The sequence below is a fragment of the Penicillium macrosclerotiorum genome (genome assembly GCF_028827735.1).
Source record: "Penicillium macrosclerotiorum strain IBT 26536 chromosome Unknown utg000010l_segment0_segment0, whole genome shotgun sequence".
Taxonomy (NCBI): domain Eukaryota; kingdom Fungi; phylum Ascomycota; class Eurotiomycetes; order Eurotiales; family Aspergillaceae; genus Penicillium; species Penicillium macrosclerotiorum.
The window spans coordinates 90,393-107,970 of NW_026643089.1; the positions used below are offsets into that span (position 1 = coordinate 90,393).

At 52.9% G+C, this 17,578-nt stretch overlaps 11 protein-coding genes across 11 annotated transcripts; 6 read left to right on the plus strand and 5 right to left on the minus strand.

The window, feature by feature from the left end:
• Positions 1 to 327: 327 nt before the first annotated feature.
• N7462_009753 (uncharacterized protein) lies at positions 328 to 557 on the plus strand (the record flags this gene model as incomplete). The annotated part of the gene is made up of 2 exons (XM_057081467.1): positions 328 to 414; positions 435 to 557. The coding sequence occupies 2 exons, from the start codon at positions 328 to 330 to the stop codon at positions 555 to 557; spliced, it is 210 nt and encodes a 69-aa protein (XP_056928507.1).
• Positions 558 to 1,446: 889 nt separating this feature from the next.
• N7462_009754 (uncharacterized protein) lies at positions 1,447 to 1,665 on the minus strand (the record flags this gene model as incomplete). The annotated part of the gene is made up of 1 exon (XM_057081468.1): positions 1,447 to 1,665. The coding sequence occupies one exon, from the start codon at positions 1,663 to 1,665 to the stop codon at positions 1,447 to 1,449; it is 219 nt and encodes a 72-aa protein (XP_056928508.1).
• Positions 1,666 to 2,162: 497 nt separating this feature from the next.
• N7462_009755 (Con-6 family protein) lies at positions 2,163 to 2,620 on the plus strand (the record flags this gene model as incomplete). The annotated part of the gene is made up of 3 exons (XM_057081469.1): positions 2,163 to 2,242; positions 2,307 to 2,465; positions 2,530 to 2,620. The coding sequence occupies 3 exons, from the start codon at positions 2,163 to 2,165 to the stop codon at positions 2,618 to 2,620; spliced, it is 330 nt and encodes a 109-aa protein (XP_056928509.1).
• A 214-nt stretch (positions 2,621 to 2,834) lies between these two features.
• N7462_009756 (uncharacterized protein) lies at positions 2,835 to 3,576 on the minus strand (the record flags this gene model as incomplete). Its single annotated transcript, XM_057081470.1, has 2 exons — positions 2,835 to 3,173; positions 3,352 to 3,576. The coding sequence occupies 2 exons, from the start codon at positions 3,574 to 3,576 to the stop codon at positions 2,835 to 2,837; spliced, it is 564 nt and encodes a 187-aa protein (XP_056928510.1).
• Positions 3,577 to 4,465: 889 nt separating this feature from the next.
• N7462_009757 (uncharacterized protein) lies at positions 4,466 to 5,075 on the plus strand (the record flags this gene model as incomplete). Its single annotated transcript, XM_057081471.1, has 2 exons — positions 4,466 to 4,485; positions 4,616 to 5,075. 2 exons carry the CDS (start codon positions 4,466 to 4,468, stop codon positions 5,073 to 5,075), a joined length of 480 nt encoding a protein of 159 aa, XP_056928511.1.
• Positions 5,076 to 5,948: 873 nt separating this feature from the next.
• N7462_009758 (phosphoribulokinase/uridine kinase family protein) lies at positions 5,949 to 6,671 on the plus strand (the record flags this gene model as incomplete). The annotated part of the gene is made up of 1 exon (XM_057081472.1): positions 5,949 to 6,671. The coding sequence occupies one exon, from the start codon at positions 5,949 to 5,951 to the stop codon at positions 6,669 to 6,671; it is 723 nt and encodes a 240-aa protein (XP_056928512.1).
• Positions 6,672 to 6,765: 94 nt separating this feature from the next.
• On the minus strand, positions 6,766 to 9,010 carry N7462_009759 (putative glucokinase regulator family protein; the record flags this gene model as incomplete). Its single annotated transcript, XM_057081473.1, has 5 exons — positions 6,766 to 6,783; positions 6,846 to 7,746; positions 7,815 to 8,188; positions 8,253 to 8,706; positions 8,778 to 9,010. The coding sequence occupies 5 exons, from the start codon at positions 9,008 to 9,010 to the stop codon at positions 6,766 to 6,768; spliced, it is 1,980 nt and encodes a 659-aa protein (XP_056928513.1).
• An 836-nt stretch (positions 9,011 to 9,846) lies between these two features.
• On the plus strand, positions 9,847 to 11,438 carry N7462_009760 (putative MFS transporter; the record flags this gene model as incomplete). The annotated part of the gene is made up of 3 exons (XM_057081474.1): positions 9,847 to 9,993; positions 10,075 to 10,282; positions 10,363 to 11,438. The coding sequence occupies 3 exons, from the start codon at positions 9,847 to 9,849 to the stop codon at positions 11,436 to 11,438; spliced, it is 1,431 nt and encodes a 476-aa protein (XP_056928514.1).
• A 235-nt stretch (positions 11,439 to 11,673) lies between these two features.
• On the minus strand, positions 11,674 to 12,424 carry N7462_009761 (uncharacterized protein; the record flags this gene model as incomplete). The annotated part of the gene is made up of 2 exons (XM_057081475.1): positions 11,674 to 12,071; positions 12,145 to 12,424. 2 exons carry the CDS (start codon positions 12,422 to 12,424, stop codon positions 11,674 to 11,676), a joined length of 678 nt encoding a protein of 225 aa, XP_056928515.1.
• A 1,044-nt stretch (positions 12,425 to 13,468) lies between these two features.
• N7462_009762 (MFS general substrate transporter) lies at positions 13,469 to 15,126 on the plus strand (the record flags this gene model as incomplete). Its single annotated transcript, XM_057081476.1, has 4 exons — positions 13,469 to 13,579; positions 13,651 to 14,393; positions 14,457 to 14,832; positions 14,893 to 15,126. 4 exons carry the CDS (start codon positions 13,469 to 13,471, stop codon positions 15,124 to 15,126), a joined length of 1,464 nt encoding a protein of 487 aa, XP_056928516.1.
• Positions 15,127 to 15,211: 85 nt separating this feature from the next.
• N7462_009763 (ThiJ/PfpI) lies at positions 15,212 to 15,987 on the minus strand (the record flags this gene model as incomplete). The annotated part of the gene is made up of 2 exons (XM_057081477.1): positions 15,212 to 15,336; positions 15,393 to 15,987. 2 exons carry the CDS (start codon positions 15,985 to 15,987, stop codon positions 15,212 to 15,214), a joined length of 720 nt encoding a protein of 239 aa, XP_056928517.1.
• Positions 15,988 to 17,578: the final 1,591 nt, after the last annotated feature.

Below are 17,578 nucleotides of genomic sequence, written 5' to 3' on the forward strand. Positions count from 1 at the left end.
TTCCTAGGCGGGTGAGCCATTCAAACGCTCCTGGGGCCTAGATGTCCGGGATCCACGGACATCCACGACCTCCACGACATCCACCGCTCCTTCTGGGCAAATACTGGGCCTGTCACATTGGTAGGTAGGCAGGGTTTCCCTCCTGGCCCCGACCATGCCAGCGGGTCTAGCCCAGCGGGCAGATACCATGAATGCACCAACGTGTACGATCGTCCATTCTTCATGACGGTGGAGCCGAGCAGGCAGGGCTGCTGACTGGCCCTGAGCCTGGCGGCTACCTGGAGCTAGGCCGCCGTGGGCTGGTGTGAACGGGGCCCAGGAGTCAACATGAAACAGGATGGCTCGGCACGGTCAACTCCCAAACGACCGGTGAAACAGGAGCAACGCCTTGTCCAGGGACGTCTTCGGAAAATGGTAAGTGTAGTCCGACCAAGTTCTCGTTTTGTGATGCGAGCCATCTGACAGTTTTTCGAGCATTCTGGGATGCCATTGGGATTTGGATTCTGAGCTATGTCATTGTTGTTGCTGAGAGCATGTCACATTCTTGGGTTACGTAGCGACCGAGCAGCTGCCGATCCAGAGCTTAACAGCCGGGCGATCTGGGGTCTCCGAGTCGAGAGTGCTCTGACCAGGGTGAACTAAAAAGGGCATAAATTAACCAGCTAATGGAAGAACAAATCAGGTCAAACACCAGGTCCACCGGGGTCAGAATCCAACTCAGGCCGAATAGTAGTTGTAGGAAGGCCGGAGGATGTACTCCGTCAGGATCCGGGAGATCGCGATAAGCGATAACGGATAACGGGGTCTGACGCGTGGAGTGGCGGGCTTGGCAGGGGCCGTCAACGAGGACGAGGGTTGGTACACCCGAGTCTATTCATACTCTATTCAGATTCGAGACTCACGGATCACCCCAATCCCTCGTAAAGGATTTGATGGGAGGATCCGGGTGTCTAAGGAGCCGGGTAGGATTGAGCAGGATACAACCCTCTCTGGGACCGTCTCACTGTACCCGGACATGGCATACTCGGATAGTATATATGCTGTTGCATTAATGTCGAACTGTAAATGACCGCTAGACCACGAAAAGTGTGAACACACTGGTTTGTGCCTATACGGTGTGATAGAGTATCTTTTTCAGTGGAAAGATGATGTCCAGAAATTATATAGGTTACATTTACACTTATATACAACTCATACCTCGATACCCTCACGCACCTTCTCCCATTCATCGGACACCTCGGACCATCAACGAAATCCGACGGATCATCCGCAAGGGGGCTCTGGCCTTTTCACCGGCCACGCCCCCGGGTGGATAGGCCGAGCCGGCGTGGGTGGGAGCGAAAGACGCATCGCCAGGGGCTGTTCTCTTTGGATTCTGCTCTGTTGAAAAAAAATTATCCACATGAGCTTGTGCAGCCCCCCCCCCCCCCCCCCGGAGACATCATCTCATAATTGCTTACCTCGGCTATCCTCCATCTCAGCGTATTCCAGCATCAGAGGATCCTCCAGATCAAGGTCATCCCCCAAAATCGGCATCTGTCCTCGAGACAAGTCATTGCGGCTTGGTTCCGGCAATTGAACACTGAATCGGCGGATCTGAGGAACCACTCGGGTCTTCTGCTCCTCACGGCACTCGGCCTCGCATGGTCCCGCGGAGCCGAACATGAAGCTGTCCCTGATCCGTGCTGCAATCTAGTACGATAATCCGGACAAATCAAGCACGGAGAGTCCCCAAGCTGGTTCGGTACACCACTCGGAGAAGTCAGGCGATTGTATCCAAGGGGGATGGAGTGGACGTGATGTGGACATGACAGGGCCGGTCCAATCTGACCGGGATGGCAGACCGACTCGCAGGAATATATATGCTCGGCGTCCTCCTCCAGGACTGCCACCTCCCGCCACGCTGACATCAGAAACATTGCCCGTCCCATAGTCTGGATGGTTCACGATTGTTCTGGATCAGAAGGTCCCATGGTCAAGAACCCGCGGTTGGGGAAACTGTGTCGCCGCTTTGATATTCATACGACAGAATGACGCATTCTTCTACAACGGATCAAATTCTGTGCAGTTGATGGATACTCCTCTCGACTCCATAACACATACGTGTACGCTGCTTTGGATTTGAGTCTTGTTTATCCTGTCCTATTCGGAATTGTCTCATTATGGGCCGCTCCAGGGAATACAAGGATGCCAGTGTCTCGACTGAAGATCATCGCGCGCATGAGATGCGCGGATATAAGGCGTGAGTCGCAATAGCGAATCAATAGCCCCACCACCTCAATTGCCCCCAGCTGAGAGACACCCAGGGCGCTGAGGAATCCCCGAACGTCCGAGGAGGCCAAAACACATGCTGCAGGCGTGTTGAGCCACGACTTTGGATGGGAGGCATCACAGCACCAGCCCAGTGAAGAACACGACAATCCCAAAGGCAAGGACCCCATTCGAGTCGCCGGCGCCCTGAAGGCGTAAGTTTACATTGTGTTGTGGTGGGGGAATCTGTCCAAGGACGAGATACTGAAGACTTCGCAGGGCCCGAAGCAACCCTCGTGTGACCGATCAAGGCAGGCAGCACGCTGTCGAAAAGCTCGAGCAGATGAGCCAACAGGGTCCGGAGGAGTGATTGAAAAGCCCCGAAAGCCTTGGAAGCCTGGTTCTATTGAGGAGTACTCGCCCACTACAAACATGCCGTGGGCACTCATATTAGTCAAAATGGTCACTGTCGACCTAGCATTGATTTGGTATCTTGTTGCACAAGTCTCTTTCATTCGTAGTCTGCTTGATATTTCGCTTCTCTCTAGACAAATTTACTAGGTCTTTTTTGTCTACCTCGAGATCTATTCCATCGTCAAACTCGGCACGTGGTCTGGCCACTTGCGAAATAGGTCCTGCAGATAATCCAATGGCGCAGCCATCAAGCCGACGATGGTCTGGTATGGTGGCTGATCCGGCAGAGCCGGGTGCGCCCTTGTTGGTGCTAGAAATTTAGTACGATCAAAGGATTTGGCCAGCCGCGCGCTCTCCTCGGCACTGATGGCGTTTTCCAACTTCACCAAAACCTGCGCCTCTTCAGCTTGGACATGGGACGCGAAATCATCCATGAGCAGGGTCAACGTGGGCAGAAAGCGCGGGTCTTCGGCGGAGAGATCTTGGAAGACCTGGAGTCTTTGTTTGATCTGCGACAAGATTCGTGTTATTCAGGTGATTCTGGCTTGGGCTTGGCTTGTGGGCGGGGGCAAGTGGGGGGAGGAGGGGGACGATATTTAAATATCCACCGCGCTTGGTGCCAAGCGGGAAAAAGGAACAGAATATGAGGTGCCACGAAACAAGTAACTAACAACAGGTGCTACGCACCATCTGGTGTTGGCGCCGATCCTGAGAGGTTGCACCAGGCCCTAGGTGGGTTTCCAACGCTGGGAAGAGCACCGCTTCTTCGCCCACAACATGTCGCGCGAGTTCCCACGTCCATTGATTCTGGTAGCGGGTCTGCTCGTCTGGGTCGTCGGCGGTGACGATACGATCGTAGCATGACTGCAGATCGCTATGGTCAGTGCAAATGGCGTCGGAGATGCGGGCCATTGCGCAGAGAAAAGACGGAAAGCAGAGAGACACCAGGAAGAACAGGAAAGAATCAAGAAGTCGACGGTTTAAAGGCCTGCGCTCCTGCGCTCCCATTACTATATCGCCATATACCCCCCGATCAAAGACATGGAACTCGGGAGGCGACATCGGCGCTGAAGTGATCATGACGTGCATTGCGGACACTCCCGTTCTCTGTATCTTTGTTGCCTGCGATCGATGGTCATTGGTCGGTGTTTAGTGTCGAGACCGTGCTCGTCTTGTCCTTCTCTTGTGTGGGATCGGGTCCCGAGCCAATCCACATGTCCAAGTTGTCACACCGTCCCTGAACCTTGGTCATCTGGTCGAGACGAACGATCGCTGCACGACGGGTTACTCATTCGCGATGACTCGGTCTGCACTAGCGATAAGACTAATGTCTAGCCCAAGGGGCACAATGGGGAGATGTGATGCAAAAGCAATTAGGAAGAATGGACAGCTCACCACCTAAACCAGCCCAAAGGTCGCGCGATTTAAGGATTGGCCGGTGCCCGGGTTGCCCCATTCAAGTGGGGGGTCTGAGAGCCCCGTGCTCCCATTCAGAGCAGAGTCGACGGAGCAAGAAAAGGGGGAGTAAAAGTTGAGGCTTGGTCGTTGGGGTCAGTTTGAGGGGGGAACAAAAATGGGAAAAAAAGGAATTGGGGAGACGAGGAGGTTGCGAGCGCGTGGCCAACAGGCGAGATCACCTCGTGCCCATCATCAGCCTGACCAGCTTCCCTATTTACTTCCATTACTTTTTCTTCTTCCCTTCGCATCCCCTATTCTCTATTCTCCCCGGGCCTTCCTCCTCCATGGTATCGACGACTCAGACCGTGAGCTGCTCTTCTCTCCTTCTCGAGAATTGAGAGACATGGCCAGCTCCACGCCACGGTAAGTAGCCCAACATCAGACAGGAGACCTAGAATCAAAACAAGATGAGATCGAAAGCGAACCATTCCAGCCCTCTCCCTTGTTTGACATCCAAAAGCCTTCTCGAGATCTAACTGACCATTTCCTCTAGAAAGTCCACCGGGCCTCAGAACCCCTCCATCGTTCGACGGTCTCCCGCACTGGAGGAGGCCCAGATCAAAGCCCCAGCCCAAACCGGCACCAGCGTCTCTGGGTCGGCCCAGCCGGCCGCGATCTCGCGGGGAATCTGTAGTCGTCTCAGCCACTGGCTGTGGCCCCGAAGGTGGGGCGCACCGTGCGAATCTGTCGTTCCGGATTCCCCTCCGCGCTCCCCGTCGCGCCCGCGCCCGACCCTGCACATCCAGCCCTACGACAGCGCGTCTCTCGACTGCAAGGGCTGTCGCGAGTGGAACGTGACCTGCGACCATGCGCGTCCGCAGTGCGGCCACTGCTATGACCAGCAGATTATCTGTTTCTACGTGAGCCCTAAGCAGCAGCGCAAGCGCAAGCCGAAGCGCTCTATGGGCGCGACCGGGAGCGAGCAGGCCCTGATCGAGGCCAGGCCGGGGTGAGGCCTCAGGATCCACTGTATATCCGTTTCTTCCCCGCATCCCATTCTTTATTTCGATCGACGACGATCACGCGAAAACGACATGACTTTCTGGGGGCTTTGTTATTTTTTATTTATTTTTATTTTCCGGCCACGGCGTTGGCGGGGTTTCGTTTGCCATGGGGATAAGGCTTGCGCGCACCGGAGGCCTGCTCTCCGCCTAAACCTACAACTGTGTACTTATGATAATAGGACAGGGTGGTATCCCCACGAAAAGTCGGCACTGAAATGGTCTCTTTTCTCGGGCCTCTCCTAGTCATCAATCAAGGACCAATATATATTTCTACAAATGGTCGAATGATCTGTGATGGCCTAATATCATTGACCGTAGCAAAGAAAGACGGGACAGACGCCATGCTGCACATCGGTGTGATGGACCAGCAACGGCGAAAATACCAACATCGGATCGTCAAATACTAGTTTGGGCCGCTTCCGGCTTGTTTGGTTCGGCCAACTGACGCGGATGATGACCGATACTGGCCTCTCTGCGGACTTTCCAGTCGGAGCACTGTGACCCGGGCCTGCTCCACCACCATGTACATGGCGATGGCAATGCGGCCAAAGGGCTCGGATTATTTTTCATCGCAGTATTCACCAGTCGGTCTGAATCATCCTATTCACGTCATGAATCGCTGAATGATTTGGCATGTGTCATGTTGAGCCTAGTCCGCAGACTCGATACTAGGACATCCAACTTTATACTTCGGCCCGATCTAACAACTATACCGCCGTGAATGTTCGTGAATGCTATATCTATAAACCCACACAGCCCACGGTAAGAACTTAACTATCTCGAGATCTTTTGTATACATAGATCCTAACGAGTTCAACCTAGATGGACGCCGAGTATCACCGGCTGGCAGCCAGCATCCGCCAGCAAGCTGCCTGCCACTCGAAGCCGCGCTACCTCGTTGCCATCGCCGGGATTCCGGGCTCCGGAAAAACCACCACAGCCCATGAAGTCATCCATCTGCTGAACCAGGACCCTGCCGTCCACGCCGCTCTCTTATCCATGGACGGCTTCCATCTGTCGCGGGCCACGCTGGACCGACTGCCCGACCCCACAGAAGCCCACCTCCGCCGCGGCGCCCCATGGACCTTCGACGTTGGCAGATTCGTCGCGTTCATGCACGAGCTCCGCGCGTGGGCTGACTCCACGCCCCTGACGACCCCTTCCTCCGGGTCATGGGCCGCCGCGGATGTCCTGCGAGCGCCGGCGTTCGACCACAAGGCCAAAGACCCTGTTGAGGACGGCATGGTGGTGACGCCTGATGCCTCGATTGTCATTGTCGAGGGGAACTACCTTCTACTAGATGAGCCTGAGTGGAGGGATCTAGCTCCGCTGGTGGACTACCGCGTCTTTGTAGATACGGATCTGGAGGAAGCACGCGAGCGCACGGCTAGGCGACATGTGCAAGCGGGCATTGAGAAGACGTTAGAGGAAGGGTATCGGAGGGTGGATAGCAACGACTACTTGAATGGAGTTTCAATTCGGGAAAAGCTGTTGGATCCGGATTTGGTGGTCAAGAGCGTATCGTTGTTTGATAAAGCGGAGTAAAAGGGATTTAATCAATAGGATTCTATTTCTATATAAGGTTGATAACGTGGAGGTTGAGCTTTGATGGTGATAGATAGGAATAAATCGGTTTCTATCAGATTTGGCCCCCAGACTAGACATCCTTGAGGAGTTTATTTCTGACTTTGAAGGTACCGGGGCCCCCGAGAGAGCAACGTCGCCGACGACATGAATGCCTCGGAAACCCAATCCTTGCTGGCTAAGTTGACTTTTCAATAAATCCTGATATCCTTGATTCTTGATCAATCCACCAGCTAGGACTAGTTGTGTTTGCTCCGGCACGGTATATCCGGTAGAGCGGGAATCGAGCAAACGACCGAGGGTCTTCGACACCAGGTATTCAATCTGCTTGGTCACAATGTCTTGCGCCGTTTGATCAGAGGGAACCAGGTTCAGCACCACCTCCGCCACACCCGCAATGCGAGCCTTGGCGATCTGGGGCTCATGAGGGGCAAGAAGATCGTTGAGAAGGTTAATATTACCATCATTGGCTTTCTCACACCCCAGCTTCTTGACCACTGCGTGCTCGAATTGTCCCAAGCCTGGCCGAAGACCCAGCGTTTGCTCTTCAAGGACGGCCAGCGTCTGTTTGATCGCAGCCAAGCCGATCGAGTATCCTCCCCCCTCATCGCCCAGAATATGACCCCAGCCGCCGGAGCGCGCGACACGATGGTATCCCAGATCTTCAGTCCAGCTATACCGCATGGAAATGCTACCAGTGCCCGCGATTAGAACAAGTGTGGAGACAGGCGGAATGCTCTTGTCCACTGGGATCGATGCCGGCAACAAGTCCACGTCATTTGTTAAACAGAAGCTTTTAGTAGCGGGGTCCAGGCCAAATATTTCAGCGAGCTTGGGAGCCAGGGCGTCCTTTACACCAGCACGGTCCAAGCCAGCCAGGCCAATCCAGGCGGAGTTGAAACAGGAGCGGAGATGGTGCTTCCACTCGGCCTGTGTTAGTTTTGAGAGAGGATCTGGTAAGTGCGCCTTCAAGGCACTCTTAGTGGCCTCGACCAAGGTGGCCATTACTCCGTCCATGTTGCCAATACCATCAGTTCTATAGAAAGGACATTAGCGTTTACCCAGCCTCATAGAACTCAATCAGACTCTCAAGCGACAACATACAGGTTACAAGGCCCAGAATACCCATGGCTTGCAATGTTAGCTCCGTCAGTAACCACAGCAGCGCACTTGGTGCCCCCGCCATCGATACAGAGGGTGAACTTTCGCGAGGGCGTGTGCTCAAGAGCCACGGGTTGCGATGCCCCTTCCAGAGCATTGGATAATACACCTCCGGCAGAGACCAAGTGTTGTTTGCAATTATCAACGGAGTGGCCAGTTTCAGCAACCAAGATTGCAAGCTTGACACTGTGCTGGCACTGCGAAAGAAGTGCATCTAGCCCCGAGTCGGACATGGCGGCGCATTCGGTGCTGAGTCGACGTAGGATATTCCGGGACCGTTGTTTCAATTTGAGATTTGATGCCACCAGATCAACCATCTAAAGCAATGTTAGGCTCGATGGTATCGAGTCGTTCATTTGAGGGGCGGAGAGGCAGGCATACCATGTTCCCGTAGGTCTTCCCTGTTCGAATCATAGTTCCGGTACTCAGCATGTTCAACACTAACTTGGTTGCGGTGCCGGATTTCAGTCTGGTGCTCCCAGTCACCACTTCTGGGCCCGGAAGAGGCGCAATCAGGTAATCCGCGTTGCCTGACTGGCTTAGTGCCGAGGGCGATACACAAACGACTCCAATGGTCAAACATCCCAGCTGCTTCGCGAAAGCGAGGCATCCCAGCACATACGGGGTCCGGCCAGAGCTTGCAATGCCAATGATACTATCAAGTTCGGGGTTTAGTTGGAGGTTCTTCATATCGATTTCGCCTTCCTGTGCATTATCCTCCGCACCCTCCTGGGCCTGGCGGATGGCGGCATCTCCACCTGCAATCAGGCCAATGAATTGGTCACGCGATGCTGCAAATGTCGGCGGAATTTCTGATGCATCAAGGATGCCCAGTCTGCAGAGCCCTGCTGTTCATTATCATGAATTCGAGCTGCGTTGTATAGATCTTGGCGAGTAATTACTGACCTGCCACTGGTGCCTGCTCCAACGTATACGACTCGGCCGCCGCGTCGCACCCGCAAAGCCAAAGCATCAATTGCGCCAGCGATTACTGTTAGGCAGGGCTCGACGCTCTCTGCCACTCTATGGTCCTCGGAATTGATAACCGTGCACATCTCCAGCGTTGACATGCGGTCGATATGGACGGTATGGGGATTCACCCCCTCCGTCTGCAGCTTTGCCAGGCTGCTCAAGTCCATAGCGTCGGATTATCTCCAGAGGAACCCGGTCGACGTGTATGTGAGAAGTTCAAACGTTGTACAGGAAAGACGAGGGCAGTCATCTCATTTCCCACCCATGGCCCACTATTTCCTGCCGCTCGCTTCTCGGACTCTAAGAGGCACAATCGCGCAAGCGCCGCTGGTCGTTGGCCGTTGAGCAAATCCCCACGCTAGCCAGGGTCCCGCCGACAATGTTACCGGCTTTGTCCCGAATGAGACTTTGTTTTTACACTGCCCACGGGCTCGGATCATTGCCGATGCGGAAACATAAACCAATCGCACGGGGCGCCGTATCTCCATCGACTCTCGCCGCTGTCACCAATGCGGGGGTGTTACTAGCCAGAGTCGCAGCGAGGACCCAACGTGGTGGTATCAGGACCCCCAGGCCTTTACCCGTCTTGTTCAACCGCGGTTGAACCGACAAACACGCGACATTCGGTGGAGTGTTCTCCTCGTCTTCTCCCCCAGGAACTACCCGATGTGGAGTGCGGTCGCGGGCCACCCCGCCACGGACTGAAGAAGAACTGGGGATATGAACTAGATCCCGGTTGCACGGCATCAACACGGCCATTGAGCACTCTATCCGCAATGGCTGATTGGCGAGCCCCACTCAAGATACCACTGCGCGTGGTTGGAATCCAGGGATCGGCAGGCGCGATCTCGTTGGCAGCAGCGTTGCAGAAAACCACAACAACGCTCGTATTTGAGGGGCCTCGGAACCACTCGTCGTCCCCGGACTCTCGTGAAGGCTGTTTGATCTGCTGTGAGCTGTTGATAGGCGAGGGTTTGGTCTTGCTCTGCACTCGAACGACACCATGGCGAACGAGACCAAGACTGGAGGAGATGCGGCAGGGCAAGTCGTGTCGAGCCAAGATGGCGAGCGCTCGATCTTCTACCAGATTTATACGCATTGCTGGTTCCAGATCTTGCTGATCAGCTTTATCTGCTTCTGCTGTCCTGGTGTGCGTGCTTGAATCCCATTCGCTCCTCATTTTTGGGGGGGTTTTTTTGGGATGACCGCTGACCTAGAAGGACCTGTGTAGATGTACAATGCATTGACCGGACTCGGAGGCTCGGGACAGGTCGACCAGACAGTCGCTGCCAATGCGACTGTCGCTTTACTCGCTGCGACCGCCGGAACAGCCTTGTTTGTTGTCGGACCAATCTTCGATCGTGTCGGACCGCGAGTGTGTCTGTTGCTCGGCGGATGGACTTATCCTCTATACTCCGGTAGCCTTTTGTGCTTCAACTGTATGGCAGCTACCCTAGTTTCTTCACACATTTTCTCCCGATTCAATTGCTAACCTTGGATCATTTTTCCTATTTCAAAGCGACAAACAATGGTGCATTCGTCATCGCATCCGGCGCGATTCTTGGTGTCGGTGCATCGTTCTTATGGGTTGCACAGGGAGCTATCATGACAACGTACGTGTCGGAGTCGCAAAAGGGACGAGCCATCGCGGCATTCTGGATCATATTCAACCTGGGTGGAGGAGTGGGATCCCTTGCTAGCTTCGGCCTGAACTACCACTCTACCAGCGGGACCGTTTCGAACGGAACCTACATCGCCCTGCTCATCATCATGGCCATCGGGTGGCTCCTCGGAGTCTTCATCTGCCCGCCCGCGACCGTACGAGTCTCTCAACTCCAGGCCACACCAGCTAGCCAGAAGAACTGGCGGCGGACGGCCAGCCTAGCCTTTCGCACCATCACTGACTGGCGTGTTCTCTGCATGCTCCCGCTATTTTTCTCCGCCAACGTCTTCTACTCATATCAGCAAAATGTGGTCAACGGCATGACCTTCAACATCCGCACGCGCTCGCTCAACGGTGCCTTGTACTGGATTGCGCAGATGTTGGGTGGCCTGGTTATCGGCCTCATCCTTGACTTGCCTGGCTTCACGCGGCCCATGCGTGCGCGTATCGCGTGGGTGTTCCTCTTCGTCACCGGCATGGCCATCTGGGGTGGCGGGTATGCATTCCAGAAGTGGTTCGATCGCCGCATAGCCCAGGGCTTGAAGCAGGATATCGACTATACAGACGGCAGTCTCTCCGTGGGCCCTATCTTTCTGTATATCTTCTACGGCGCATACGATGCCTTCTGGCAGTCCTTCTGCTATTGGCTCATGGGGGCTCGATCCAACTCTCCAGCCGAGACCGCTATCACAGTGGGGGCGTACAAGACCTTCCAGGCGACCGGTGGTGCGATGGCCTGGCGCATCAATGCCTTGAAGAAACCGGCCATGACACAGTTTGCGATGGATTGGGGTCTTTGTATGGGCTCGCTGGTGATTGCGATCCCTACTGTTCTTGCGGTGACTCTGACTAGCGAGCCGAACCCTGAGCCGGTTGAGGGCCGGGATTTCGCCAATTCCGAGGAGAAGCCCCGCGTAGAAATGAAGGCTTGATGGCGATGGTGGTCATCACAGAGGTCTTCGATTATGTTACATCGAGTAGTCGAGTACCTGAAATGTATGCAATGGAATGGTGGTGGTTTTTAATAGATGAGACTAGAATTTCTCTCTAGCCTTTCCTTCCCATGATGAACCTGTGGGTGCCGTCGTTTGTTAGTAGACCATTAAGAGTATGTACACGGATTGTCGCAAACAAAGCGCACAGCACTCAAGATGCAGCTATCCCCGTTCATTTCATACAGTTCTTCAGGATCGCAGTCTCGAGCCACAGCTTGGTGTATTGTTGGTGCAGCCAGGTCATCACGGGACCCATCGGTGCTGCCTCAGCCTTGCCCAGGCCCTGGTAGAAGCAGCTCTTGAGAGTGAACTCAGCCACGTTTTCCTCCTGCTTGACCACTGCGCCGATCTCAAACAGGCCATCGGAGGGGCGGACATCACGCTCGCGAGGGGAAGCACCGCAGCGCACGGTGATACGGTCGTCAGTCTTCTCGAGGACTTCGAAGTGGTCGGTAATCACGGTTCCAACCTCATAGCTGCTGGCGAGCAGATCCTTGCGCTCCCAGAGGTTGGTGGCGGTCTCAGGACCCTGGTACTTTTGAGCGAGATAGGCGCGCTGGGGAATATAGCCTGTAAATACAATTGAATGTTAGAAGGTTCTTTGTGCACACTCCAAGAGCTTTCTGCATGCGGTGTCACTTACCCATGCCGCCCCAGACCCCAGCGCAGAATGCCTCCACCAGCTTGCCCTTCTTCTCCAGCAGAGCCGGGTCAATTTTATCCAGGGGGACCTGGCGCACACATAAGTCGTGCAGGGTCGGGTTGCGATTGGGGTTGAATTTCTGGAAGAAAGGCGAGGAGAAGATGGGATCGGAGGTGTCCATGGGCTGGAAGACGTCATTACGTGTAGCTCCGAAGAAAACTCCGACCGTGGCAGCGGTGCCGGCGGCAGACACCTTCAAGACACGGCTGATAAGACCCATTGTGGTAAGGCGTGGAAAGTGGGAGGCGCGAAAATGCTGAAGGTGAGCGAAGGGAGGAAGTTGAGCAGATGCGGAGAACAGCAGGCCGAATTGAAGCAGCGCAAAGCGGAGCAGGCGGGACCCAAGCAGCTCTCGGGCTTGTCGCCGAGCTCTCAGCCCGTAGCCTCCTGCACCTGGTCATTGAACCGGGAGGGCATGCTCGTGGACCCAAAAGGCTTCAGATACTTGTGCCCAGACTGTCGTGCGATATATCAGCAGTAGTTGACTTCGTTGTTCTACGTCACTGACGGAGCTGTCCAGTTGTGCACGTGTTCTGCTCTATAACACAAGCTGTCGTCATGTTACCACCACTGTCCTTTCATCCCCACAACATTCGGTGAACCACACTTGCCTAGCTTGATACGCCCTATGGGAATCTACAGTAATGAATTACTAATGTGCACATAGGGACAACGCATTCCGTCATTTCATTCCATACGGAAATTCCAGAGAGCGCTAAGAGGGCGATCTAGCCGGGATTCCCGGCTAGATTTGGTTGAGGACATAGCACCCAAACACTACATGGGAGCTTCAAAGAAGTGTCCCCACATCATCACAGGAGAGCATGAACTGGACTTCGAATGATCTATCTCCCAGATGATCCTTTTGAAACATGACAGCCAAGGAATTCAAATCGAAGAACCAGCCTGAAAATACTAGGCTATGTTTTCGGTGCCCGCTCATCTCCACCCACTCGGGTCCGAAAGGTCCCTATCAGGCCGATCCAACAGTCGGAATTGCCGAGCCACCTCACTGAACCCACGAGTCCCCAAATCCACCTCACTCACGATCCATCAGCCTCGATCCAATCAGACCAATTTGCCACTGGCTGCGCGGAACTCCCCCCATATCCAATTGTGGGGAAAAAAGGAATTCCTGGGGGTCGGTTAGCTGGAGAAATGGTGAATGGTAGGTTATTTCAATAACTTGGCCCCCTCGATGATCATCTTTTGTTGTGTCTCCTGACAGACTTCCACTGCTGTGAACCCCAAGCCACCTCTCAACATGACTGATACAAAAGAGGAGCTGCAGCTGTCCTCCACCTCCAGTCACCTGGAAAACATGCCCGGGGTGGACGAGCACGACATCCTGCCGCCGGATCCCAACAACCCGCAGGTATGATTTTAGTCTCTATCGCTGTCCCTCTAAATAAGATGAGTTGCAGGAGAAACTAACCTGCGCCATAGAACTGGTCCTTAACCGCCAAGCTAGTCACCTATTTAACAATTTGCTCATTCACTTTCTTGGCCAATGTGAATTCCAGCAACTTCGCAGTCGCCACTAAAGCGATCATTAAGGAGTTTCACGTAGATCAAACTAAGGCTGGCCAACTGGTTTGTTTCAATGTTTTTATGTTCGGTGTTGGGAACGTCTTCTGGGTTCCCCTGATGCGGGTGATCGGGAAGCGCCCTGTCTACCTATTGGCGATGTTGGGCCTCTGCATGATGAATGTCTGGTCCAGTCAAGCTACTAGCTATGGTGAGCTGCTTGCTGCGCGGATTTGCTCCGGATTTCCCGCAGCAGCTGCAGATGCCACGGTCCCCGCCGTGGTTGCGGATATGGTTCCGGCGGCAGACCGTGGTCATTATATGATGATTTTCCATCTGGCGCTCACGGCAGGGCTTTTCTTGGGCCCAGTTATCAACGCATATCTAATCCAGGATGAAAACTGGCGTTGGATGTGTTACTTCTTGGCGATCGCTGTCGGTGTCGTCCTCCTGATCGCCATCTTCACTATTCGGGAAACCTCCTACATCAAGCATCGCAGCGCGGCGTTAGGTCGCAAGCGCTCCCAACGAGAATGGATGTCTCTGTCGGTGGGCTTCAATCGAGACGCCTCGTTTCTCCAAGCACTGTTAGATATCTTGGCCAACACCGCCTATCCTCCACTTATTTGGTGCTCACTTACCATTGGGATCTCCGTGGGCTGGTCAGTGAACTGCAAAGTCCGATCCACCTCGACCTTCTAATAAGATACTGACCTATGATCTAGGAATATTGTGGTGCAACTTGTGTCGACAAAAACATTTACCGCGCCACCTTATAATTGGAAAATAGGGGATATCGGTTTGCTGTCTATAGCTGGATTCATTGGCTGTCTGTTTGCCTTTTATCTGGGAGGACGCCTGATCGACGTCATTTCCACACGAAGCACTGTTCGTCATGGTGGTGTTCGGCTGCCTGAATACCGACTACCCGCCATTGTGATTCCAGGTACGATTGGCCCAGCGGGAATCCTGATCTTCGGACTTTGTGTTGCACACGAGACACATTGGATCGGGCCTGCCGTTGGGTACGCCATGCAAGCGTTTGGTGTCGCTGCCATTTCGAATGTGGCTGTCACATATGCTTTGGATATGTATAAACCGGTACGTGAAAATTGAAATTAGAATACCTTGGTTATTCTTCCTCTACTAACTGCGGGCAAGGTGACCGGCGAGGCATTGGTGAGCATCTTCGTTATTCGAAACACCATCGGCATGCTCTTGTCGCTTTATGCTACCGACTGGATCGAGCGACAAGGAACAAGCTCAGTCTTTGGTGAAATGACCGCAATTCAGGTCGTGAGCATTCTGTTTGCGATCCCACTCTATCTTTACGGTGGTTCATTGCGGGCTTTTACCTCCAGCTATGGACCGATGAAGCGATTTCGTGGCGCGTGAACGCTCTCCGCTGTCCTTTTCTTAATATAAATGATTGTCATAGAATTCAATCTATCTCATATGCCAACCTTCTCCTTGAATCACCTTACAGCTTATCGAATACTTTTACTGCGGCTTTGGCTGTTGAAGTTGCACTGGCAGGGTTTTGTCCAGTAACCAGACGCCCATCAACAACATGAAAGTCATCCCAAATTCCACTTGATCGTTCATCTGGCGCAATCACAATTAGAGTCTAGCCGTTGGGACATATCTGCTTCTTGACTTACACGTAGCGCCGAGTCGCGCAGAAAGCTCCTCCACCATTTCGGTATTCCAGCTTCTCAAGTCCGCCATAATCCCCATCGTATTTTCGGCCTCGGTGGTGAAGCCAGTAATCCTTTTACCTTTTATGATGGGTTCTCTTGTCGATTGATCGATGATATTCGCGAAGATGGCAGGTCCGTGGCAAACAGAGGCGACTACACCACCGCTAGCCCAGACCTGCTCGGCGATCTTCTGAAGTCCGTGCGCCGTCGGGTAATCGATCAGGGCAGCGTGGCCGGCGGAGGCGTAGAATAGACCGTATTGAGATCCATCTAGCTCAGATGCCTTGGGCATATTATCAAGCTTCTTCCGGAAGTCACTGTCCACGTTGTTCCAGATCTCCAAGTCCTCGCTGCTCAGGAAATCGGGTTGCTGGGATAACCAGTCGGGCGTGTAGGTCCCTGTCTCGGACGCTAGATCCACCTCGAAACCGGCGCCCACAGGAACCTTGAAAGGATGGAGAGCTTCGGTAATGAATAGACCTGTTGTTTCCTTGCCGTTGAAGAGGCTAGCCTTGGCCGAAGTCACAGCAATTAGGGCTTTTCGAGAGGGTGCCATAGTGGGCTTTGGGGCTGGCTTTACTAGAAAATTTATCGGACAAGGGTTGCCTTGGTACGAACGAGAAGGATAAATCAAATGTGAGCCAAACGAAGCAGGTCGCTAGTTTAAATAACGCAAATGGCGCATATACGAAGTGCAGAATCAAGCTCATTGTTTCTTCATTTTGCTTGCTGACTGCATTTGGAAGGCTTGAGGATGGAGACGCTATTGGTGCACTTCGAAGGAAGGACAAGCTGACAAGGCCCAAAGCCCCCGCTCAATTACCCAGGTTTTGGATCCTGACTATTCACTTTCCAAAGTTCGTACTCTTTCTTCACTAGACGACTCTGGCGTTGGGCTAGGCTTGCATGACATGGGCTGTAGGGCACCGGGGAAAGCTTGGTTTCAAGGACGAGAGAGACAGGCACGAGAAGCTTATTTAGTCCAGTGCAGTCTAATAACTCTTTTGTGAAAAAGAAAGGCTCATTTGGAGAATGTGACAACCAATTCTGGGAACAATGGTTTGCTACGTCTTACGCTACATAGGAATCTGTACTTCCATGAACTATGCTAGTCTAGATAACCGGGAAAACGCAGCTATATAGACCACATAATGGCTGGCGGGTAGGGCTTTCCTATCCTGGCGGCCGCCGCTTTTGTGAGGGTGCTCAGGCTCAGGCTCAGTGAGTAGATGTCAGCACGGGATCAGACTCAGAGATCAGATCAGGTGAAGTCATGTATATGCTGACTAGCGATCAGTGATGGCTCAGTGACTAATCACACAGGCTTAGTGATCGCTCAGTGATCGCTCAGTGCTTAGTTACCTCTCTTATACGTAGCATCCAATCAACGTATATCTGTTAGTATATCTCTAGCTATCCCGGAATCAGTATAGTAGATAAGGTTATTTATTCCGTAACAACTAGTACGTTTACATTTGTACGAAAAAGCCGAGTACCTCTAATTAAATATAAGACGAAGGTTTCTGATTAAACTGTCATAAGAAAACCGAAATGAGGGTGACTACGGCTCAGTAGGAGACTATAGTTCAGTAGGCACCCACTGAGCGGTGGGTAGGCGCCGTACTGGAATATATGCCTGAGGCTTACTGCAAGTGAGGTTTCTGCCAAGATCTTACAGAACCGAACGTAACTTCCTTTACTCCCTACCTGGCAGAAACCCCGTTTTTACGTCGTTTCTTTACGCCCGCCTACTATAACGAATATTTTTAAATATAAAAGTCCTTATACTTAAGGGTATTTGCTCTGCCTTATATGCAAAAAGTTCCTCCTTATCGAGGGCTTTAAAATAAGCCGAAAAAGCAAGAGAACTAATATAATTTAGGCTTAAAAAAAGTCCGCTTACTAGTAGTATTCAGCCTACGTCTTAAAGAAAGATCTCGGCCTCCCGGATATAACGATCGAAGTTTAAATACCCTTACTTCCTTCCTTCTCCTACCTTATAACTACTAGTTAATAACTAGTATTCTATAGTCGCTATAATATTATCGGGTTTATATGTTAGAGAATAACTACTTGTACAGGGTAGAAAGCCTGTCGACTAGGTAGGAAGATAAACGTCAAGTAAGGAAAGCAAAACACTGTTTCTT